This window comes from Camelus dromedarius, chromosome 1 (assembly GCF_036321535.1).
Source record: "Camelus dromedarius isolate mCamDro1 chromosome 1, mCamDro1.pat, whole genome shotgun sequence".
In the NCBI taxonomy this organism is placed as follows: domain Eukaryota; kingdom Metazoa; phylum Chordata; class Mammalia; order Artiodactyla; family Camelidae; genus Camelus; species Camelus dromedarius.
In genome coordinates, this window is record NC_087436.1 from 107,556,808 (window position 1) to 107,581,774 (window position 24,967).

At 39.8% G+C, this 24,967-nt stretch overlaps 1 protein-coding gene across 1 annotated transcript in view; it reads left to right on the forward strand.

Moving 5' to 3' along the window:
* ADGRA3 (adhesion G protein-coupled receptor A3) overlaps window positions 1-24,967 on the forward strand; it is a 98,644-nt gene that overhangs the window by 51,345 nt on the left and 22,332 nt on the right. The window contains exons 8-14 of the mRNA XM_010991045.3: window positions 315-479; window positions 3,104-3,305; window positions 4,242-4,397; window positions 12,623-12,784; window positions 15,150-15,353; window positions 23,129-23,342; window positions 23,551-23,759. Coding sequence (XP_010989347.3) covers window positions 315-479; window positions 3,104-3,305; window positions 4,242-4,397; window positions 12,623-12,784; window positions 15,150-15,353; window positions 23,129-23,342; window positions 23,551-23,759 — 1,312 coding nt within the window. The remainder of the gene's footprint in view (window positions 1-314; window positions 480-3,103; window positions 3,306-4,241; window positions 4,398-12,622; window positions 12,785-15,149; window positions 15,354-23,128; window positions 23,343-23,550; window positions 23,760-24,967) is intronic.

Here is a 24,967-nt window from a genome sequence, read left to right on the forward strand (position 1 = left end):
TGTTTCTGCCTTGGCACTTGGTCCCCCTTCCTCCGGTGTCCTGCTCTCCGGTTCTCTGGAGAAGTCCCAGTGCCCCTCGTTCACTCTTGCCACAGCTCTGACCATGGTATTTCAGGTCTCTCTTTACCTGCCTGTCTTGACTTGATGCTGAAGTACTTAAATGGAGGGTCATGCTTTTGCTCGTTTTTATCTAGCAAGCTCTTGGCCCACAGCACACGCTCAGACATGTTTGCTAAATGAATGGTCGAAGCCCATGTTGTCTCCCTTCGTGCCTAACCATCTTTTCTCTCTCTTTGAACTCTTTCTTCATGCAGTGCCTTGACCATTTCTAATATTCAGGCTGGATCGACTGGAAATTGGGGCTGTCACGTCCAGACCAAACGCGGGAACAATACCAGGACGGTCGATATTGTGGTCTTAGAAAGCTCTGCACAGTACTGTCCTCCTGAGAGGGTGGTAAATAATAAAGGGGATTTCAGGTCAGTGACATGGCGTGTGCTGAAAGGGGCTGATTGGCCCCACGTCTTTTTATTCTCAAAGGCATGGACATATATAATTTGCCTCCTGTCCTCAGTAAGAGAATCTAAGAAATGTATGTTTATTCACATAGGTACCCTTATATATCTAAAGACTACCCTTTAGAACAGTGATTTCAGAATCATTTTGGAGATTAAAAATAAATACAGGTGCCTTAACTTTATCTCAGATCTGTTGATTCATGAGTCTCTGAAAATGAACCCAGAAGTGTAGATTTTTATCAAGTGATTTTGTTGTAAAAGTTAAGAACCACTACTTTGGGGAAACACTTTGGAAATTCTACTAAAACAGTGTGAAACTGAGACAGGCTAATGGCATTTCCTGTTTTTTCGAGGGCTTTTTTGGGTGACCTTTGGAAGGATTTGTAGTGCCAGTTCACTTTTCACCTTGGACAGTTGAGTAGACATCACAATTAGCAGAAACATGTCCAGTTTTCCTCCCCCATCTGGTTCTTCTGGTAGTTAAATAAGGGGACTTTGGGAAATGAGAGCTGTTGGGTGGCCTGAAAGTTGGGGAGCCATTGGTGCTGGACACTGTTAAGATCAGCAGAATGAGTTAAATACTATGATTTTTTTTTTTTTTTTTTTTTAGTTGAGAGTTTAGAGTTTGTGAGAGGTAACGCCTTTTAGCATAGATTCCCCTTAACTTCAAAGGTGCTGTTAAACACTATCTTTAAATATATTATTTAGCTAAAGTTCTTCATGTTCAGAGTTTTAGTAATGACTTAATAGTTGATATAAATGAAGGGAAATTGGTAGCTCTTTAAAGTAGTGGAAAGATTACGGGATACCCAGTTTACACTGTCTGACTGGTGGTATTACTGCCTGGTAGCTCTAAGCCCAATTGTGCAGGATAAGAAAAAAAAAAACCCTTTGGTGTTCATCTTTCAAGTCCAAGGTGGAGAAGCAATAACAACTTTAGCTCAGCTAGTTCATCATTGATTTTTTTTTTTTTTGTCTTTTGTCCTCTCCTTCTTCTTTTAAAAATTCTCCTTGATATGAGTCTATGGAAATCAATTTATTATTGCCAGTGGATAAGTCTTTTATGTGGATTAACTGTTAATCTATAATATTTTTATTGTCTACTTTAAAGTGAAATGAATAATTGTTCATTTTATTATGTTAACACCTTTATTAAATAATCATAGTATGTTTTTTGCTTATGGTGAACTTACTGTTTTTACTTGTAGTTTTGGGGTATTTTCTGTTTTTAAAAATAGAAGGAGAATCTGATTTATTTAACTGATGAATGAATTATTTATCTTTTGACTCTCCTTAGGATATTATACAGTTAAACTTCCACTGCATTAATAAGGTTTAGTTTTGTGTTGCTTGATCTATTTATATAGTTTTTGATAATGCATTCTATTTTCATGTGGCTGACACTATAATCTAGCAGTTCAAATGTTATGAGTCAGCTATAACTTTTATTAAATATGTTCATTTTCATTCCTAGTTTTGGAGAAATGGAACCAAAATTACAAAGATTTCTCCCAATCCAGTTAGTGCTGCTTCATCCAGCAGGTTGGCATTGTCACTTGCACAGTGACTATACAATTTATCTGGGCTTCTCCCAGGTAAATTCAGTTGTATGTGGTATTGGATGTGTGCAGGACCACCCCAAGTGCAGAGGCTCCTGAAAGGGCTCACGGGACTTAGCATATATTTGTAGTTACAGCGATATAGTAATACACATAGCTGGATCATAAGGGGAAAAGACACAGGTGGGTTCTGGAGAGATCCAAGTTCAAGGTTCTTGATTGTGTCTCCCTCCCAAGAGGATCACACAGAGCCTGCTCCTCCTTCAGCCTTGAAAAGGCAGCAACCTCTATGGAGCATTTGTGCCTAGGGAAGCCCTTTGGAGACTCAGCACCCAAAGTTCTTACTGGGAGCTGTTCATACAGACATCCTCTGCCTACATCATATCAGCATTTCAGACCCCCAGGGGTAAAGCAGGTGTTCAGCATGAACCATATTGCTTGTCTAAACAGTCTCGGTACAGTGACTCGCCCGTACCAGTTAACTGGGCACACCCCAAGTCCCAGATTCCTAGATGCCACTGAGGGGCCAGCATTGCAAGCAGGCCTCTGTAAGGATAGCCACCTGGGACCTGCTGTGGTTAACTCTTTTCTGCACGTGTAGTAACTCTGCTTCTGGAAAAGGCAAATTCTGCTTATATTGGACAAGGTTCTGACCATATATGCCGAATGGTTACATAAGCCAGTAATATAGTAACAGGAGGTAGAAAGAGACACAAAACCATTTGTTGCACTGTTTTTTTTTCCCCCCACTGGATAAAGATACAATTTCCCTGTCAATTCATATTTAGAATAGATTATGAAAATATTCCGTTATGGTATTAAAATATACTCGGCTGATAGCTTAAAATGGCTTAGTCATTTTAACTTTTTGAAAAATACTTTTGGCCTTTATTGTTAAAGGAGTTTGTTTCTTCTCCTTGGTTTTCTCTGATTATGCGTGAGTGACGTGCCCTGACCCTTGCTTCTCCTCTGCTGCTACTGTGTCCGTGTGGGTTTCCTTATGCCCTCTTGTCGTCGTCCCTCTAGGTGGCCCCGGACGCTGGCAGGCATCACCGCGTATGTGCAGTGTGCGCGGAACACCCACGGCAGTGGGATCTATCCCGGGAACGCGCAGGACGAGAGGAAGGCCTGGCGCCGGTGTGACAGAGGGGGCTTTTGGGCAGATGACGACTATTCTCGCTGCCAGTACGCCAACGACGTCACTAGAGTTCTTTACATGTTCAATCAGGTAACTCGAACGTCTTCGGATCTGCTGAGGTTGCCAATAAGACATGGTATTCACATCAGATAAGATTTTTTTAATACTAGTAAAGCATGAGGATTTGGTGTTTATACTTCAGTTGACTGTGCCTTTGGGACCAGACCCGCTCTTTTTAACCAATATTCCAGGCCCTCTGTGGCATGACTCTTTCTTTCTAGTCACTGCCGGACTTTCTGTCTTTGAATAGTTTCATCATCTGTGTCCCAGACAAAATCCCAGCCATCCTTCAAGTGCACTGGGGAAGCCTCCTCTTGGGTTTTTTTTTATAAGGGCTCTGTCACCAGTGATCCCTTGTTGTACTGTTCACGTGCCTTTTCTTATCTCTGCTTCTGTGTGTCTTCTTTAAACCCTAGATTATAAGCAGTTAGCAGGTGGTTTCTGTGTTACCCATCTTTGAATGCTTCTTTGCGCCTGACATGCCCTTTTTGTAATGGTTGGTGCTGAGTCGTGTTTAAGTCAACATAGAAACAAATGTAAAACATTACTGGCACTGCATGGCAGTACAGATAAGTGGTAAAAAAAGTGGTTCGTTCTCGCGTGTGGCAGAAGCTCCAGGGGAGATATTGATCCCTCCCAGCTGGAATATTCAGGGAAGGCGGTGCTAAGGAATTGGAATTGAGTATGTCTAGAATTGGGATAGGTAGAGAGGAAGAGCCAGTGCAGTGTGTTTACCCGATGTGTTTTTATGTATTGTTATATTTCAATCCAAGTTAAACAAAAATTCCTTCAGGTTAGTTTCCAGTAAAGTTCCCATTTTCTCAGTTCTGGAAAAGCATTTTAAGAAGGTCATGGTGAGTAAATGATGGGGTTTGCATTTCTTGCCATGTTCTGAAATGGAAGTAAGATGTCCCAGTTTTGCCGATCACTTTGCCAAGTGCTTCTTTCTGCCTCTTTTTCACATAGATGCCCCTCAACCTTACCAATGCTGTGGCCACCGCCCGACAATTACTGGCTTACACTGTGGAAGCAGCCAACTTTTCTGACAAGATGGATGTTATCTTTGTGGCTGAAATGATAGAAAAATTTGGAAGATTTACCAAAGAGGAAAAATCAAAAGAGGTATTTTCTGGTTCAGATTTGTGGTGCGGGGTGGGGGTGGGGGGGGGTCAGTCGATGGTCACGTGAGGGTTGACTCTGTATGTTAAAAGCGGTTTATGTTTGCTGTTTTTGAAATTAGTGTATCTTTTCATTTCCGAAGTTGTCGTGAGAAGGAAACCTCTGCTCCATCTAGTAGAGTGATTTGTTGTTGGGAGGAGTGGGGGTGAACTCTCAGTTCTCGGAGATTGTGATAAGGCGGAGCCAGCCCACAGGAGTGTGACTTACTGCATCCACATTTTTTTTTTCCAAATTGCATTCATGCACATTTTTAATTAAATTCTCCCAATACCCCAGGGTTCCCTCACGCCTTCCCTCAGACTGCTTGGGACTTCTCTTCTGCATACTACCATATGCTCATCCTTCTTAATGAGAGTTTAGCCACCCAGATCTTATGTTCAATTGCCTAATTGCTTTTGGAGTGTCCTAGGGAAATGACTATTTTAGGAATTTTTAAAAAAAATTTCCAAATGATTAACATATACAAGTTACCAACATTTAGTGACTTCGACAAGGGGCCACATTAAATTCTGCTATGCTTATCCACGTGATACTCTTTAGGGGAAAACATTGACAACCACAGTTTTCAGAATGAATGAGGCAGCAAATAATGTTTTGAATAAGCTTTTCAGTGCAGATTACTGTGTTCTTATTAAACTTTTAATTTTCAAGCTATGTGAGGGCTTTATGTAGACAGTTTCCCTTGTGATAAAATCAGCTACATAAAAAAATGAACTTTAGAAGTCAGAAGAAACCTAGATCAGGTCTTAAACTGAAGCCCAAAGAGAGAATGAAGCGATTTAACCTAAGGTTATTCGTTGGGTTAGTGGAGGGCTGAAAACAGAACCCGAGCACCTTGGGTGTCTAACCCAGAAGTTTTCTGCTCTATTACATTTACTTTCCAGCACAGTGTTGCCCGGTCATGGTTATTTCAAAAGTACTCAGTATGTAACTGGGGGAAAGACTGGATTAAACAAAGTCTAATATATTTCTTTATGTGAGACATCTCAGATACATTAATGTGCTAAAAGGTAAATAATATGCCTTGTTTTCCTAAACCATTAAACCAAGGGATTTTTTTTTTGTATAATATCTATTAATATCTTACATTTTGGTGATAAGTTTTAAAACTGCAGCCCTGTACGTTAGGTACTTTACTTGATAAGATGTAGCTGTTGAAAGAAAGAAAATCAGCTGTGTGTATATACGTATGGGATTCAGGTCAGCGGAGCAGCTGATGATATCTGAACTTCAGACCACAATTTCTAATGAACTGTCTTCCTGCTTGATTGTGTCTTTGGGCCACAGCCTGCTTCCCATGATGAATTTTTCTAGCCCTGGGAGAGGCTGTCTGAATCCCGGCTGTGTGGTAATGCTGCTGTCCCTTGTTGATTTATAATCACAGGTTAGGTGCCCACATGATTAGGAGTCATCCATGGAAGGTGGATGTTTCAGGTCACTGGAGTAATTGGAATGACGTTTGGAATGTGGACACTGAAAAAGGTTTTGCCATCATGTAATTCGTTTTTATTCCCATGCTGCTCTGTTTTGTGTGAGGGACTTCTGCACACATCTCGGCTCGGGAGGAGCAGTGTGGTGCCCAGAGGTGTGCGTTTCACCGTGTTTGCCGCCGTGTGGGAGGAGTGGTCTGCCGCTTTGGTATATTCTGAGGGGGGAGCATCTTGTTGCGGACTGGAAGTGGACATGGTTCATGAGTTATTAATCGCAGGCTCTTTTTCATTAAACTGGAGGATGATACTTGCCCTGTTGAACCTGCAAAGTTTGTGTGCACAAGTGAGAAAATAGAGATGAAACTGTTGCACAATCGTTGCAAAGCTAGGGTATACTGTTACAGAACTAGGAAATGTAACATTCTTATGATCTCAGAAGCTAAGGAAGAGGTCCTTAAAAAGAATAAAAATCACCTGAGTAATTTAGTTACTAACCTAAAAACTTAGTTTGAAGGACATTGTGGTCACTTTCACTGGCTGATATAGGAGATGAAGTTTTAATTATCTTTGGAAACAAATGATGGCAACTTATTAGGTATAAATTGGAGAAACAGAGGAAAGTTATTTGGGATTGAACAATTGAGATATAAATGGAGTATCACCTACAATGCAGTACTAGACATCTCTACTTCTTTGGAAACTTGAACTGCAGGCTGCAGCTTTCACTGTTTATTGCTGTATCAAGACGTCTTGAGACTTAAGGGCTTCATTTTAAGTTAACTACCACTGCATAAAATTATGCTTAGGTATCCTAAAATGGGTATAGCTTAATAGGACAAATAATTAAATTGAGTTTTATTACGTCCAAAAAGTTACTCTGCTATGGATTTTTTTCATAACTAAGATAACCTGTGATTGAATCTAGCCAACACAAGCTAGTACTCTGTTGTCTTAGGGTGGGTGCTGAAAGGCATCAAACTGCCAGATCTAAGTGATGTGTTTACTGGGGTCTTTAAAAAAAAAAAGCTGAAGGTTGTTGGTCAGGCACCTTAAGTATTGTTCCATGTTTGTGATAGTGATTTCTCTTATGAAAACGATAGTCATATATTCATTTCAGAAGATGAGAAAGTATATGAAGATTAGAGTTGGTTATGTGTTCCAGTCTCCTTACTGTGCTTTGGTTTTAAAATATGTGAGTGAGGCATGCACCTTTCAGGCTAGTTTACTACATTGTTATCTACAGTGGTTTTTTGTTTTTTTTTAATGTAAAATTCTTTTATTTGCTTGTTTTTAAAACACAATGACTTCTGTATTGACAGTTATGTTTTTTATTTTCAGTATTCTTAATGTTTTTCTTCCTTGATCTTACTTGTCAGCTTATTGTTTCACTTTTTAAATACTCAGCTTCTGGTTATTGTATCCTTTCTAGAACGTGATTTTCTCAAACTTGTGTACATCAGGGTCACCCGGAAGTTTTGTTAGATTGATTGCCCACCCTCCCATGTTTCGGATTCAGTCGGTCTGTGTTGGGGTCTGAGAATTTGCATTTCTGCCAAGTTCCAGGTGATAACTAGGCAGCGTGTCTTTGGCACAGGCTTTGAGAACCACGGTAGTATCTTCATTTTCTATCCTTCTCTTGCTTTTTAAAAAAAAGTTCTCTTTGGGTTTAACTTTTTAAAAACTTTTCAAAAACTTTTTTTTTTTAATTGGAAAATTCCAAAAGCATAGGGGAAGAAATGTTACTAGTAATACCTGTGTTACATCTTTCACCAGCTTTCAGCAGTTTTCAGGATTTCCCAGTCTTGTTTCATCTGTCCTGTCCTATTATTTCCTTTGTCTACTGTCCCTCCCTCCTCCTCTCTCTCTCTTTCTGAAAGTCTGTCTGTCTTTCTGTCTCTCTTTTTCAATGCTGGAACATTGAGTAGCAAATTTTAGATGTCATATTTCATCTGTAATTTTTTTAAATTATGAGGAACTTTAAAATAGGACCATGATACTGTTATATCACCCAAATGAGCTCTAAGTGCTTAATAACGTTAAATACCTAGTCCATATGCAGTTTTCTTTGATTATAGTTTTTTTAAAAAATGTGGACCTTGAGTCTGGTTACCTTATGGAATTCATTCACATAATTTTGCAGTTGGTTATGTGGGATTTTCCAGACAGACAATTATGTCACCAGTAAATAACAGTTGGTTTGTTCCTGTGTGAAATATATCCTTTTTTCTTAGTTCTGCATTGGGGAGGACCTGCAGAAGAACGTTGGTTAATGTTAGTGATGAAGGGTCTTTGTGAGCATGGTCTATTATGTCACCAAGAAATGTGATATTTTTGTGCTTCTGCTAAGGGTTGAGGGACAACACCAGGGTAAGGGGGTCACTTTGAAATTAGTTCTCAGCCTGAGGTTTTCAGGGGTCTTTTTGTTTGTTTGGTTTTGGTTTTTTTGCTTTTCTGGTGATTAGAATTGCCAGGGGTACCCTCTGATGATTTGTGCTTGAAAACATAAAGGTGGGGAGGGGCCTAGAGCTCTTGGCTTTTCTCAAAAACTGCATGAATTACTTAAGATATTTGCCTTCTGATTTTTTTGCCCCATAATTTACCATGAAGTGAGACATTTGGAGCACCTTCTCATAGAGTTCTTGGTCTCATTTTATGAGTGGGCAAACTGAGTCTTGGAGAAAATTATTTGCCATGGATATCTAACTTGTAAGGGAGGGGAGAAACCTTATCCCAGGTGTATTTAACTCCAGGGCACATAAGTATTCTGCCTGCAGTGTTGTATTATACTCCTATTACATTAAAATTAAATATCAAGTTTAATTGATGTATTATCTTGTGTATTTCATAAACTAACATCAGAAATTCATGAAATTTACAGATGATTTTGATCTAATTTTGACCTGAATTCCAAACATAAATATTGAAAAGAACATGAAATATTTTGTCTCTTACAACAGATGACATTTAACGGTTCCATTGTTGTTAACGTGGTATTTTTGTTTCTTTCCCGTTTTATCTCGGATAAAGTGCATTCACGTGTGTTTTCATTTGATCGCTCAGTGTTCAGTGTGACTGATGCAGGAGCAGGTACATCACTCCTTCTGACCCTTCTGTGGCTGGACTGGCCTTCAGGGTGTGCAGTCAGAGAGAAATACGGTGCTTCCTAAGGCTGGTTGCAGTTATTAAACCATATTTGTGTGTCAAATTTCAGGAATACGTTTTTAACCAGTGTAATTTTTCATGCACTGTTATCCTTTTTGTGTCCTTTTTTTTTTTTTTTTTTTTGGCCACTGTGAAGGATTCAGAACAACTTCCGTAACCAGGCCACAGAAGCATGTAATATTTCACGATTAGCTGCTCTAGGGAATATTTTGGCCACAAATCCCTTTCCTTGGTTCTTAGCCATTTGTAATGAAATAATGAGAAAAATAGCTTGTTCTCAGCTAAGACAATCACTCTTGCTAGCTCTCTCCCTTCTTAGAGACACTTCTTTTCTTTACGGTTATTAACACATGTGAAATTCCATTACTGGCATTCTCTAGTGACCCATAGCAATAATTCTTTTATCAAAAAATAACCATAGTTTTTCAGCAGAGGTGATGTGTCAGTCAGGTCTTATGTTGGGTCTTCATAAAGTCCGTACATATAAAACTTCAAAAAATATTATGAAACTATTTTTTTTAAACGCTTCATAAATATTTCAGTAGTGCCTTAGAGTAGAATCGGTATCTTCCTGTAGTTTATCTTTTAAGCTTTTTGCAACCAGTGGTCATTTCTTTTCTGATACCTTAGAGCATGTCTTACTGCATCAGTCTTTCACCTGTTTGTTTTTGTACATAAACTTGAGATAACGATCAGTAAGAATAAGAGATGAAAATGTAACCGGATGATTCCAGCTGCTCTGGATTCCCGTTAAGAGGTGGCAGTCATTATTCTAGTTGGTGTCTAAGTGGCTGATTGACACCTTCAGGGGTCACTGCCTGCCTCCGTAACTGAGAGGTAACTGCTACCTAGTCTGAACTCGTTCTGCTCGCCACACCATAGGCCAGTAAATCAGGAGACGAGGTGTTGGGGCAAGGAATAGCGACTTTATTCGGAAAGCCGGCAGACCGAGAAGATGGCTGACTAATGTCCTAGAGAACCATCTGCCCCCCAGTTAGGATTCAGGCTCCTTTTATGCTACTAAAAAGGGGAGGGGCTGTGCTTGTTGCGCACTTCTTGGTGTCGGAATCCTTTGTTCTTGCAGCTGTCCACGTGGGTCGGGTCACGGTGTCCCTGTAAACCTCCAACAAAACAAGTGTTGTTTTCTCCTCTGCAACTTTTATCTTTATGTGAATGGGAAAATGTTAATGCCCTTAAAAGTCAGAGCCTTGAGAACGGGCTCTCCTGTGTGTTTCAGGCTCTAGGCAACATTCTTTTACAAAAGGTTCAGAACCAACAAGACTAAGCCTGGGAAACAAAGCACAAAGTTACAGCCAAAGGAACAAATCTAATGTGGAGTCAGATTTGTTCTTTTCTATCACATAAGGGCTTCTGTTAAAATGAAATTTATCCCCTTACCTATTTGTTTTTAGGAATGTGTTCTAGGGTGCTGATGTTTGCATGAATTGTGTCAAATGAGCAGACACAGGATTCTACAAAGTTTGATTATAGGCTCTTCCTAATTCTTTGTCAGTTGGTCTTGTTAATGTCTTGGGTTTGGGTGCAATGCGTCTTGAGAATATGTGAGTCTATTAAAATAGGGTGTTTGGATTAAATTCCATTATTATCTGTTATATATGACTTTTTTATTGCAGGTATCACAACCTAGTCACTTTAAAGAAAAAAGTATTTACTTATTGGTTACATATTTTCTTTACTCAACACAAAGTCCAAAATATGATCTTTTATGTTTTTTTTCACTTGGGACGGTGTCTGGCTCACCTTGGTTCTCAATAAATATTTAGTTAGTAAATAGATACTGTATAGCTGTTGGCTTTTATAGGAGGAGTTACACTAATGAAAAAAGGTATGAATATAAGTAGCATATTGTGCTGTCCCTGCCCTCCATATGTTTACATTGGAGTTAAAATAAGGACAGAATTGTGACACACGATGGTGAGGGCAGTATGTAGTCAGTTAACTGTATTTTAATTGGATGAGGTGGTGGGGCTTGACAGAGGGGGAAGAGGCAGTTTTGCTGGATTCCTTGATCCTGTTTATATGTGAAATAAAGACTTTAAAAATGTACTTCTCTTAACACTTCTTTTAGAGCCTGTCATCCTCAAAGAGAGGCTTATTTTGGGATTGAAATGGTTTAAAAAAAAAAGAAGTGGGGGGAGCAATAAAATAACGAAAAGAGCTATGCTTTGAGTGCCTGCCGTGTTCAGGCATGGTTTCAGGAACCTTATAGTTATTAGTGCAAGCCAATTGTTGAAACATTCAGAAAAGGCAGGGGTTATCATCCCCATTTTTGAAATAAAGGAAGATGCGAGGGTCCATGGCCACCCCTGCTCGTGGTCAGGATGTGCAGTTGTGTGTTTTCCCCTCACATCCTGTGGTTGCTTCACTCCACGGCTCCGGGGCTGGGATTTGGTGGATTTCCGCAGGCTTGTCTTCTTCCTGAAGAGAACCATGGGTGCAATGGACTGAACTTTTTCCAAACCCTCCTCAGCCCTCATAATTATACACCCTGGGAAGAGTGTTGGAGGCAGGACAGGGTGAAAAAGCTCAGCCTGGATCTTCTGGGATGATCAAAAGGCATCTGCTGAAACAGCCTTGGCTCTCTGGCTTGGCTTTGGGGCTTTGATGCTTACTTCTTGGTTAGAGAACCAGCCAGCTTGTAAATCCTCTGATTTAAAAGATGCCTCTGGAATGCTTGTGTTCTTTCTGCCGTGGCTCTCCCTCTCAGGAATAGCTTGCTCAATAGCAGACCCTCTCAACAACCACATGTCTCATCACCCTGGACTGTCGGGCGCACTTCTCTGATATAGGACAGACAAGTCACCATCAGCAGTGGCAAATCGACATGCCACTGGTGTTGCCTGACAGATGTTTACATCTGTAAGTGATGAACTGAGCTACTGAAAAGAATTCAGTAAATGAAATAAATAAAAAGGTAGGGGGGAAAGTGAGCACTTCTTAGGGTCCATTTATTTCATGGTTCCGGGTCTTAAAGCATTCGTTGAGTTGGGAGGATGGGAAGAAGCTCATTCAAGGTAGAGGGAACTGTACGTACACAGACACATGTGATGGCCCAGTGCGTACAGGGAACTCTCAGTACTTGGACATGCCTAGGGATTTGACCATGACGGTGTACCGAAGGTGTAGCCCGTGTATATTTCTCAATAATAATATTAAGTAAGACTTAGGCAAAAAGATATGTTTATAAGTGTTTTTCCATCACAGCTGAGATCTTTTTATGCTGGGAATCACGTGATGTCTCTTCCGTTCCCCTGATTCATATAATTGCCTCCCCCCACGCCCCCATCGGTTTGAGTACTACACGTCAGTCTTCTCACCAGTAATTTGGTGGTTACTTAAGTGCACTGCTTTGAGCTAAATGTTACCAACTGGTCATAATTTGACTGTGCTCTTCATATCTGGAGATGTTTTAATGAAAAACAAGTCAAGTGCCTATTGGGTTTTCATGGGAAAATTTAGACTGAAGGCCAATCCTGGTGTCTCACTAGGATTTTGTTGTAAAGCTGCCTATATTGGCTTTAAAGATCTTCCTTTTGTCTCCTGCACACCTGCCAGCTTGGTGACGTGATGGTTGACATCGCAAGTAACATCATGCTGGCTGACGAGCGCGTCCTGGGGCTGGCCCAGAGGGAGGCGAGGGCCTGCAGTAGGATCGTCCAGTGCCTACAGCGCATCGCCACGTACCGACTCGCTAATGGAGCTCATGTGTATTCAACAGTAAGTGTGACGTTATCCCACCATTCTAAGGGAAAAACTCAGTCGAGGGAACTGTAACTCAAAAGAGATAGGTCTCCTCCCCACGATGGGGTGTTTTGTTACTTCTGATTATTAGAGAATTTCCTCTTCTCAAAACATTTTATAAAGCAATTTTGTGTCTGAATAATCTGTTTGCTTGGTAACTGGAAAATGCTTTCTTAATTTGTAATTTGAACAGTTACCACCATCTCCTCCTTTGAAACTTTCTACAACACAAATGAGAACACTGCAGAATTGCCCTGCTGGCATCTACCCGCCGTCTTCCCTGGCCACTATTGTGTTCTGGGCCCCGAAGGAAATTTTGAGACAGTGCTTGATTGCTTGTCCAGGTTTCAGTTTCAGAAGAGAACTGGGATTCTCCCAGCCCTTGTGAACCTATTGGCATTTTCCAGGCGATCCCACTCTTGGCATAATGAGTTATTTATGCTTAATAATTACTGTGTTACATCATATCATATTTTATTTGTGCTAAATTGAACCATTCTAAATTTCTTGGTGTATTGCTAGCTTTTTTTTGTTTTAACATGTGGTAAATAAGATAAATAAAGCTTTGTTCTCTTGTAGCAGTCATATTCTGATCTGGCCCCTGAGTTTCACTTTCTAACTATTTTAGTGGGTTCATCTAATAATGTTCTAGACCTCCTCCTGTGATTTTACACAATTCAAGATTACCGTCTTCCCCTGGACCAGTGGGTCCTTTTTGATAATAACTGTGTTTTATTGCTCCTTTTGCTCAGTTCAGTTTGGGATTACTTTCCTGAATGATAAAAATGGAGGCCCAGCATGGCTCCTGTCTGGACAGCATAGTTCAGGGTAGTTGCCCCTCAGACCCGTGACCTTCCTTGAAGTGAGCTTGCTAGTTTTAGGGCCACACCTGGGCCTCCCTGGTCATTCAGGCCCCTTTTCAATCCCATGCCTCACCCTTGCTTATTCCTCAGTGCATAGAATTTCCTTGGTTGTTCTGAGAACCCAAGGATGTATATATTAAAGGGCGTCGTGGGTAATTTACACACTGTTTCAAAATATAAAAGAAGTTTCTGGGAAACTCTACTTATGATACAGTTTCAAAGCCACCTCAGGAGGGCAGTTTTCTTTCTCTTAACTAAAGAGTCACGTGTTTGTAGTAATTACATATCTTTGACTAATAAAAAATTTCAAATATAATTTTTAAGTATAATTGCATTCAGTGATTTTGCAGAGTGTGTCATCTGTTGGGCAAAAGTTAATGTAAAGATTTCTGAGTCTTAAAAATTGGGAGAATCACAAATTCTTTTCTACTGTACATATGGTACTTGGAAAATTCTGCCTTGTTCTGTTTTAAATTTTTTATCTTCCTAATAGATTTTAGACACCTTGCATGAAAGTCCTATGCTTTAAAGAAAATTTAAAAAGAGGGCTCTGTCCACATAGGGTACTGAGAATGGTGCCTTGCTATATAGTGGGCATAGAATTTATCATCCTTAAGGAAGAGGAGATACCATCTTGTCCCGAGATTTTATAGCAAATCCTGTTCTCTTGCTGGATGTGAAAGAGACTGGGCAGCCTGTCACCTCCCGTGCCCCGTCCATTGTGGTTCTGAAAGATGGGAGGGGTGCAGCAGCCCCTAGATGTGGGCGCACTGGCTATTTGTATCGACGGGCCGGAAGTTCTGGTGGACCCCCTGAGTTCAGTCTCACGCTTGCATTTAAAACAATTGTTGGGGCAGGTGCTGTCTTTCTCAGGTAACTTTTCTGACTTAATTTGCTTTTAAAATCTGTTCATTTATTACTCTTTGGACCAACACCTCCCTTCCTTTTTAGAGGAAGCAGCTTTGGAGTGAGTCTCTATAAAGATTTTATCGGTGAAACTCAATACTATGAGTTAACTTGATGGCCTTGTGAAAGGAAAAACTGAATATGGTGTGAAGCATTGAACGGGGCAACTTTTCAATGTATTTCCCAACCCCGATCCTCTTTATTATGATCATTGAGGGGTTCCACGGATTTCTCTAGCTGTGTTTTGTTTTTTTTTTTAATAAGATACTTCCACGTTCAGCTTAAAGTTTACTGCAAAGCACTCTTCAGAGTCTTCTAATCATTTGTATCTGATCCTCCGTACTTCATGACTTGTTCTTTTCCTCTTCATCGGTGTCTTTCCATTTTAGGACATCCTTTTATTTCCAGCGTCTTTTTTTTATTCTGTTAGTTACCTACACAGTTTTTACTGAACAAAACCTGAGCTTTCTCTTCTAGCTTAGGTATAGTGTTTTGTGTTTGAAACTCTTTGAAAGTGCTTTTTCCCCGTATTATAAATCTTTTTATAACTCCTGTTTGATTGACTTTTGAAGTATTCACCCAATATTGCTCTGGAAGCTTATGTCATCAAGGCTACTGGCTTCACTGGGATGACGTGTACCGTGTTCCAGAAAGTGGCAGCTGCTGACCGCACAGGCCTTTCTGACTACGGGAGGCGGGATCTGGATGGAAACCTGGATAAACAACTGAGCTTTAAGTGCAATGTTTCAAATACTTTTTCAAGCCTGGCGTTGAAGGTATGTTGCATTCTGTAATCATTTAAGACTTTACAGTTAGATTAGAACACAGCCTCGGCCCTCTGTATTTGCAGGTTCCACATCTGTCGATTCAGCCAACCATGGCTGAAAGATACTCAGTTAAAAAAAAAAAATTCTAGAAAGTTCCAAAAAGCAAAACGTAATTTGCTTCACGCTGCCAACTATTTACATAGGATTTGCATCGTCTTTACAACAGTTTACATAGAATTTACCTTGTATTAGGTATTGTAAATAACCTAGAGGTGACTGAAAATGAATGTACAGGAGCATGTGCCTAGGTTTTATGCAAAAACTACACCATGTTACGTAGGAGACTTGAACATCCACAGATTTTGGTATCCAAGGGGGTCCTGGAATCAGTCCTCTGTGGGTAGGGGGATGACTGTATTCAAAATATTTTGTTTTGCAAAAATAAACGTTATGAAAAGTTATTAGGGGGGTGGTATTGGTATTGCCTTCGCTGTTGTTTGAAAGAAATTCAGACCAGAAAGGGATGCATCATGACTTTCCTGAGCCTAGGAATTTTTTGCTCTGGACCCCTTTCTCCACACAAATACATCAAAGTTATATCTTATGACTGCAGTGGTAAAAAAGATGAATATTACATGTTAAGACATGTTCTTTGACTTTAAAGTTAATTTTTTATGTTGCTGATTTTAAAGACATGAAAACATTTTTGTAGACCTCCTGTAAGTCTTCTGTGCCCTTGGCTCTGGGCCTAATGGGACAGTCCAGACATTTAACCAGGCAAGCTGTATATGAAGATTTGGGGCACAGAAGTGCAAACATGTGATGTGTGTTCACCAGTTTGTGTTTTGTGGCGGCAAGCAAAATTAAAGGCACTTTTAAAATTTGGGGTTTAGATGCATTTCATTAAACTACATCGAAGCAAATGTTAAAAGTACAATTTCAGCACCCTGATGGAACCACGTTTTATCATTTCACTTTGTGTGGCCATGTGTAACTGTGTTCTCTGTGGTTTTTCATTTCACAGTACTTTCTTTGTTTCTGGGTTGTCCCTGAATTACATCACCAACAGTATTCCAGTCATTTTAATGGCCGCATAGTAATCAGTCAAATAGGTGTTAGGTGTGCTGGAACACTGTGGACGCTCAGTAAGTAATGAATGAGTGAACGAATACATGAAGAATTCATGTATTTTGTCATACTTGACCCTAGTGACTTCTCCATACTTGATCCTACTGACCTCCAAACCAGTTTGCCAAATTTAGAAATCGTCCAACTTCCCCCACTGCCCAAGATAATCCCAGCTGTGTCAAAATGTCTAATGATAATATATTTACTAGATACCATATATTCAGAGGAACGCTGGAAAGATTTATCTATTACTCTTGGCTCTATGAGAGTATTTGATGCACTTAGCAATGCTACTTACTCCTTAATGCCTGCTCCTTTCCTCAGCAAGTTTTTTATTGGTAAAACCATACCACAGAAGGCATCAAAACAGCATCACACACAAGCCCATGAGAGAGGGAGGTGCGTGTCTTTGAGGAGCACTTAAAATTGATGAACGCTTCTGTCTTCGATGATCATAGTTGGTAGAAAGGGATTAAAAATGATGAAACCCAACATTTCATCAATTTCACAACCTACCCCCTCAGGGTAAGGAGAGTTTCTACCTGCTAAATAAAGTAGGAAGCTTTAAAGGAGCGCTCCCAGATTTGTCAGTTTCATACTATTCTATCATTTTAAGGTCATCTCGTGGCCAGAAACCAAGGACACATCACACCATTATTCATGCTTCATAGATGGACATGCTTAAAACCTAGGGGAAAAGGAGCATCTCCTTTGTGGCACAGAAGTAGTTAAAATTTTTGATGTTGTCAGTGCAAAATGCATTAGCATTTTAACAGAAAATTTTCTTTACCTTCTAGATTTTAAACTGGCAATTTTTACTCTTTTTGCCTCTACTTTTAAAAAAAATGCCTTGAATATACCAATTGGACATCTTGAACGTCTCATAATTGATTGCATTTCCCTTGGATGGGAGAATATGCTAGCATATGAAGTTAAACCCCTAAAAAGGCAGTTCTCAGCAGTAGGAGCCTTACCTGAGCTGCTTTCTGCACAATTTCTTGAGTCTCGGTTGTTCTGTCTTTATGACTATCACAGCCGGATTGGACCTCCATTTTTATTGCTCAAATCTTTGGAGCTCCTATATATAGTCTCTCTGTCTCCAGGCTCTTCTTAAAAATCCATCCTTTCCCATACGGATTGGTTTGCCCAGGGCTCGCATTCAGCCAACACGCAGCAGTGCAACCATGCCAGTTAGTAAAATGCTGAAGTGCTTCCTTAGCGCTTAGTGAATAGTTGCTGCCCCTGTCCCCTGAGTGCCTCCTCAGCTGACCTCCTGGGCCTTCTCCTAGGATCATCCCCCAGCTCTCCACCCTTCAGCAGAAGGGCTGGTACCTGCAGAGCAGAGGACCTGCCGGAGCCTTTCGTCTGGGGAGGCTGTTCAGATTGTGAACGTTATCCGTGGATCTACCCAACGTGGACACTGACATTGCCCATCCGGTGGTAGATGCTTGGTGTCTGGAGGCTGGCTGTCAGTGACCTTCATCATGTGGTGGTTACCGTTTACCTGCCCTCTCCCCACTGCCGCCCTCTAGTAACAAAACTTCCCTTGGTGTCTCTTTCGACCACTGGCCTTGTTAGGCCAGGCTCATGCTAATTCTTCTCCTGGAATCCCTGCTCCTCCCCTTCCCTCCCCTCCCCTCCCCAGCTCCTTGGTTTGATGATAACACCCAGCAGAAAGGTCACCTCCAGGAATCTTACCTGATACCACCGGTCAGTCCTTGCCTCTCCCATCCTCATCGTCAGTTCTCTCCCTCACTTTCCCGTAACCCTCTGCTCATCTGCCTGTCCTTGAGTGTTACACACAGGAGCCAGAGGGTTGTCTTAGAACTCCTGCGCTGGGCTGAGGGTTGCCTGAGGTCAGAGCTGGTGCTTGAGTCACCGGTGAGTTCCAGTGCCTGGCCAGTTGGGGTTGAATCATCCGTCATCTGACTCTTACAGCACCTAGTCTAATTTTTTTCTTAACCAATGCTTCCTTCCACTCTTGGTACCGTAATTCAGATTTGATAGCATCACAAAATATTACCTATTTTCAATTAACTACTGAGAGCTTTTAGCAGCTCTTGGTGTTCTGAATTCAGCTGTTAACGTGGCCAGAGAGAATTGGTTTTTTAAAATTTTCTTGACTGGAATTTGAAATCCGGTTTCCTCTATACATCCTGCATTTCTCTCATCCCATCTAGGGCTTTGCCCAATGGAAGTCTTTTTATTTTCCAGGCCAGCTGTGTGCATCTTTACGCTTCCTGCCTTCACTTCTGCCCTTTTCTGTGCCCTCAGCCTCACCCGTGCTTGGTGAGATCCCTGCTTCTCTTCTAAGACTGCGTTCAGCTGACAGCTTCCTTCTCTTCCTCAGACAGAATTCATCATTGCCTATTAGTCCCATAGGGCTGTGTTCATTTTCCAGAATAATTAGAAGCTGATATGCTGGTGAGTTGAGCTATAGTTAAGAGGCCAGAGGCTGTGGTTACTAAGAATGTGTTCATGTTCTGCTCCCCAACTTAAAAGCTGTGCAAACTTGAGCTAGTTCCTTAACCTCTCGGAATGTGTCAGTCCTTTCCATTATAGAGGAGTCATGAAATGGTATTAAACTCAAAGGGTCATTGAGAGGGTTTAATGTGACACATTACATTTACAACAGTGTCTGCTACAGAGTAAGCACTTAATGCATTTTATCTCTTATTGTTGTTTTACTATTGTTGTCTCTCCCTTATTAGATTTTGAATGTTTGAAGGCAGGGACCATGTCTTATTTCATTGTATATTTCCAGATTCTACACAGTGCCATGCATAGAGCAGTGAAACATCCAATAAATGCTGTTGAGTAAGCCAAACTTAATTAGCAAAGAAAGTTAAAAAAAATTCTAAAAGCAAACATAATCCCTGTTAAGTTCAGCAGCGAGATAATCAAGAGATGGTATGTAGTTAATAATTAATTATACACAAGAAAATAACTGGGATGTATCATAACATCAGTCTGTTTAAAAATCAAGTGAGTAGATAGCCAAGAAAGCATGAAAAAAATTACTGTTTTAAATTAGGTGGCTCTTTTAGTGATTTAGTGACAGGTTCTGATTTTAGTGTTTGAATTCTATAGACTTCAAATTAGGATTTCAGAAAATTTTGAAGTATTAATTACGTAGTGTCAGAAGTCCAGATTGTTCCATAAGAAATGGTGTTAACTCAAGTATTTCCACTGGATTTTAACATCCCTTATGGTACTTAACCATTTTCTCCTTAGTTTTATGTCAAGTAAATACGGAAATATATATATGAATTTAGCAAATAAATTTATGAATTCCACGATGACATTAATTTCACATGTTTATAATTTGTCAGTATTTAGAATCGAGGTTAAAACTAAAGCTGAACTGTAGAAGTCAAAACATGGTGAGGTTCTACATGAAGGCTGGTCAGTCAGTCAGTTTAGGCAGTTTCCTCTCTGCCCAGCCTCCAGGTAACCACCTGCCGCACCGCAGCGATGCAGGCCGACCTCGGAGATGCTGCGGGTTCTGTTCCACATAACCACAATAAAGCAAGTGTTGTAATAAGTGAGTCACTGAGTTTTCGGTTTCCCAGTGCATATAGAAGTCACATTTACACTACACTGTAATCTGGTAACTGTGAGATAGCATTGTGCCTAGAAAACAATGTGCACTCCTTAAATAAAACACACTTTATTGCTAAAAAGTGCTAGCCATGTAGAGTTGCCACAAACCTTCAGTTTGTTAAAACCAAAACCTAAAGAAGCAGTTATCTGTGAAGTGCAGTAACATGGGGTCTCCCTGAAATAGTAATAAAAATGCCACCCACAGTTCCATAGCCTTATTGTGCTTGTCTTAGTCTTGATCCCATTTGGTCCTCAGACCATTTGTTAGGAAGATCGTTAGATGCACGTGACGGGGTGGACTCAGGGGGTAGACAAAGTCGCACAGGGTGAAGCAGCTACTCCATGGTGACGCGGGAACCCAAATCCTGATTCCTGGTTTCAGACCCCACGTTCCTTCCCCCCGTGGGTGACATACGATCTTCAGTAATACATACGAGACACCAGAAACAAGTATTTCCCGAAGGGTTTTAAGAGAGACTTTTCTAATTTATTAACTATGATTCATATGTCTATACCTATTTCTGTTGCTGTAATCCATACATTTAAAAATAAATACATGGTTAAGTGAAATTATAACCTCTGTGTTCTTGCCTTCAGGCCAAGTGGCAAAAAATATAGACACAATGAATGAAACAAATATGTTCCTTGGTGATTTTTTTGTTGTTGTTAGATTCATAACCTTTCTCTAATGAATGATCAGCACTTCTTTTAAAGAGATTAAATATGCATATGTTACATTTTTACTATAAAAATTAAATTATTGATACAGGTGAGGTTGGCTTTTCCAGCACCCCTAGGCCACCGTAGGAGACCTGTGATTATTATTTAGTAATTTTCTTTATCAGACTTTGGAGGATAGTTTAGAAGTCATGAGTATGTAACAGCCTTGAACACATAGCTCTCATCTCTCAGCAATTTGTCCATAAACCCGAGTTTTCTTATTTGTTGTTGGGATGGTTTTACAAGTTTAAATTTGTGTAGAGAAAATTTTGAACTTGTAGAAATTAATAGTTGTCACTTCCTTTTCAGCTCTCTTTTAGAAAGTATAGTTTGACTCCTTTTTTAAAAAATGAATTCAGTTTGTTATAAGTGATATTTTCTCAGAGAATTATGCTTTATTTTTAAGTTATTTTGTGTTCACAACAACATTATTTTATGAATTTTTAAAATACTTAAGTTTTTATAAATGTCCAGTATGTAATATTTCATCAGGATTTTGACCTTCTAGTTAATCGATCTATTGATGTCTTTCCTGTGTTGCATGCATCCTTATATACTTAGGAGAAATTTATATACTTAATAGAAATTTACTGTATTAGTGAAAGAATTTCTAATAAATTTTGTTTTCCTATCAGGTTATATTTACAAGAATAATAGGGACCTTTTTATGTGTTTTTTTAGGTGGAATAGTTCTACTGAATATTTTCCTGGCATCTTCAATTTGAAAGTAATATTCAAGCTGTCAATATTCAAACTTCCAAAATACTGTCAACAGATACTCATAGCTATCGCTGTGTTACAACACTGTTCTAAGCACAGCAGTTAAAGACAAATTCTAAAGTCAATCATTTGCTTCAATAGAACCTTAAAAAAATACTACACAGATTTTCATTAATTTCATAAGTAATGGGATACTTTTATCAAATACTAGTGCCAGGAACTGTTATTAACTTAGGAGGTCCAAAAAGAAATGAGATTAGCTGTCCTGAGAAATTCCCCTACTCTAGTTAGTGGAACAGGCAGTGAATTACATGGTGATGCTGCAGAGATCCGTCATGACAGAGCCACGTGCAGAGTGCAGCGTGAATCCAGAAGAGGGACCACCTACCTGTAAAAGTAGTATCCCCAGGGGTCATGTAATTAGTCATCCCTCAAAAGCCCTGTGCACAGGACTCTGCAAAGTCCTCAGCTGCCAACCTTCCTCATCCCGACCAATCATTTGCATTGCCAGCGTAATTAACTTACGAAAAATCAAATCTGACCAGTTTAAGAGTTTACCAGACATAAGAAGAGTGGATTGTTTCATCTGGAGATAACTGGCATGTGCATGGTGACATTAAAAAAAAAAGAGATCTCAAAAAGTTGTAAACTCAGTGTGGTCAGGTTATAGGTTGTGATGTACAGAGTGTTAGAAAGTGAATTTGAAACAGATTTTTGCCAAATTATATGGCATACTTAGGATTTTTTTGACTTGACATTTAGAAACCAAGGTGTTATTTGAATTGAAATAACATCAGATTTTTTTAAGAAATGCTGTCAGCATCATGAACATCAAATTGTGCAGAGGTTGGTGCCAAGAGAGAGGTTTTGTGATAAGTTCTTAAAAATAGAAATTTTTTTAGATAATCATTTGCCTCCTTGGTGTATCATTTATTTTTTATTGAATGCTGAATAATTTATAATTTAAAAATCCCTACTAAAGAAATCTGAAGAGCATTCGGTGCCCAGCCTGCATTTTCCATTGTTCCTCTTTGTTACATTTTTCTAAACCTAATGTGTTTCTTAGTCTCAGTTGTCTGCTAAGAGTTTGCAGAATCTGAACTTTTATTATGTTTGTATAATTTTTTCTGTTGTTTGACAGTAGGAATCCATCATAAATCACCTTAAAGTTTCATAAGCCCAAATTAATGATACTCACATTTGCGATCTGCTCCCTGTGTGCTCATTTACCGTGTTTTGTCATTGTAAAATTCATGTAAAGAGTGACCGCTGACATCCCTGTTCTGTTTAATGCTACCTGCTTCAGCTCTACATGTTATCAGGGGAAAATTCACTTTACAGTTTGAAACTATCCCTTGTTTATGACTTTAACTCTTTGAAACAGAGTTTGCATTTCTCTTTACTTTGTACTTCTTTTGTTCTGTGCTGCTACATGATGTTAAGACATTCCCCTTACCTGACACATTGTTGTAACTATTACATTTCATATATATGCATTTAAAAAGATGTCTTCAGCATACAGTTAGGAAACATTCCTATCTAAAAACATCTGTGGTTTTTACCTACTAACACAGAGACTCTTCCTTGTGTCTGTTCTGTGCATACATTTTCAGAACACGATTGTGGAAGCTTCTATTCAGCTGCCGCCTTCCCTCTTCTTACCAAAGCACAAGAGAGAAGTCAGACCCAGCGATGACTCCCTCTGTAAGCTTCAGCTCATCGCTTTCCGCAACGGGAAGCTTTTCCCGGCCACCGGGAACTCGACGAAGTTGGCTGATGATGGGAAACGGCGCACAGTGGTTACCCCCGTGATCCTCACCAAAATAGGTCTGTACGTGGCATATGTCATCCCGCCGCCGCTGGACAGTACGACTTTATAAGTCACTGTTCCTAAAAATGCTTATTTTTGTTCCTTCTCGTTTTAACGAGTCAGTGGTGAGGAAGATATTCTCAGAGTACTCATTAGTGTCGACGTTGACATTTAATTGTTTCTGAAGTTTGTTTCAGAAATATTTTTATCTCCCATCTTCTCCAGATGGTGTGAACGTCGATACCCACCACATCCCTGTTAATGTGACGCTACGTCGAATTGCGCACGGAGCAGATGCTGTGGCCGCCCAGTGGGACTTCGATTTGCTGAACGGACAAGGAGGCTGGAAGTCAGATGGGTGCCATATACTCTATTCGGATGAAAATATCACTACCATGCAGTGCTACTCCCTCAGTAACTACGCGGTTTTGATGGTATGGCCGTTGTTAAATTTATGCATAAACACTAAGTATTTTAATTTTTTCCCTATGCATAGTTAAGCTCAAATGAAGATTAAAAAAAAACTTTTAACATAAATTGCTCCCTTTAATTAAGTAGGAGGTGACATTTGGTGTAATTCTGAGTTTAAAGGGAAATTGAGTTATTACAAAGTGAATGTATGGGATTCAATTTGGTATAGGAATTTCCAGTAAACTTTATAAGTGAATCAGTTCAACTAAACCTTGACCTTAAAATCTGGGGACATCTTGGGAGTATATACAGTCCAACTCTCAACCGAGGAAGAGTGACTCATTTGTCCAAATATACAGGATGAATAGTGAGAGATTTTCCTTCTTTGTCATATAATGCCTTTTCCCACTACATGTCATAATTTTTAGACTCCTTATTTGAATTTAGAGTAATGGAGATAATTTCAGTCTAGTCGCTGCAAGCAATGGTATTGCGCAAATGTCTTTTTCAGCTTTAATGCTAATCAAGTGAATGTTTTTCGTTATTTACTATTGTTCATGTCTATTAATCTTTGGTAAAATAACTAGTTATTAATGTATAGGAACAGAATTTTTTAATTAGTGATTTTAAGTGAATCTTATTGCTGAGTTGATAATTATGAAATTAACCGTGCTAGTTTTTATTTCATATTGTGGTTATTATAAGACACTTACATTCCAGAGTATGTATGTGTGCATTTGGAGTATAGTGGAAGGAATTACTGATGGATAGGAAAGACACTTCCCAGAAACGGCTTGAGGCTAGCCCAGGAGTGAGGACGCCTACGTTTTTATTTCTGCCTCCGGCTCTGAGTATGCTACCTAGACAATATTTTATCAAAGAACCAAATAATCTTGAGACATGATATATTTTACTTTAAGTGAATTATTCTTTTCTTAAAAAGACAAAAGAGCATTTGTCACTAGATGATCTTGAAGCAGGCGTGAATTAGAATAGATTTTTCTCTACCCTGTGTTTTGGTTTTCTCTTTGCCCCCCCAACCTGGGATACCTTCCCTGGCTGCACCCGACGGGGGGAGTAAGTAGATGGTCTGGCAGGGCGGAAGGATTGCTGTGTGTCAGTCGGCCCGGGCTGACAGTGGGCGGATCTGCGCTAGTTGAGATTCTGCTGTTGGTGTAAGTCGTTTAGCCTTTTGGATCGTTTACCATTCTCTTCACAAATAGATGTTTGA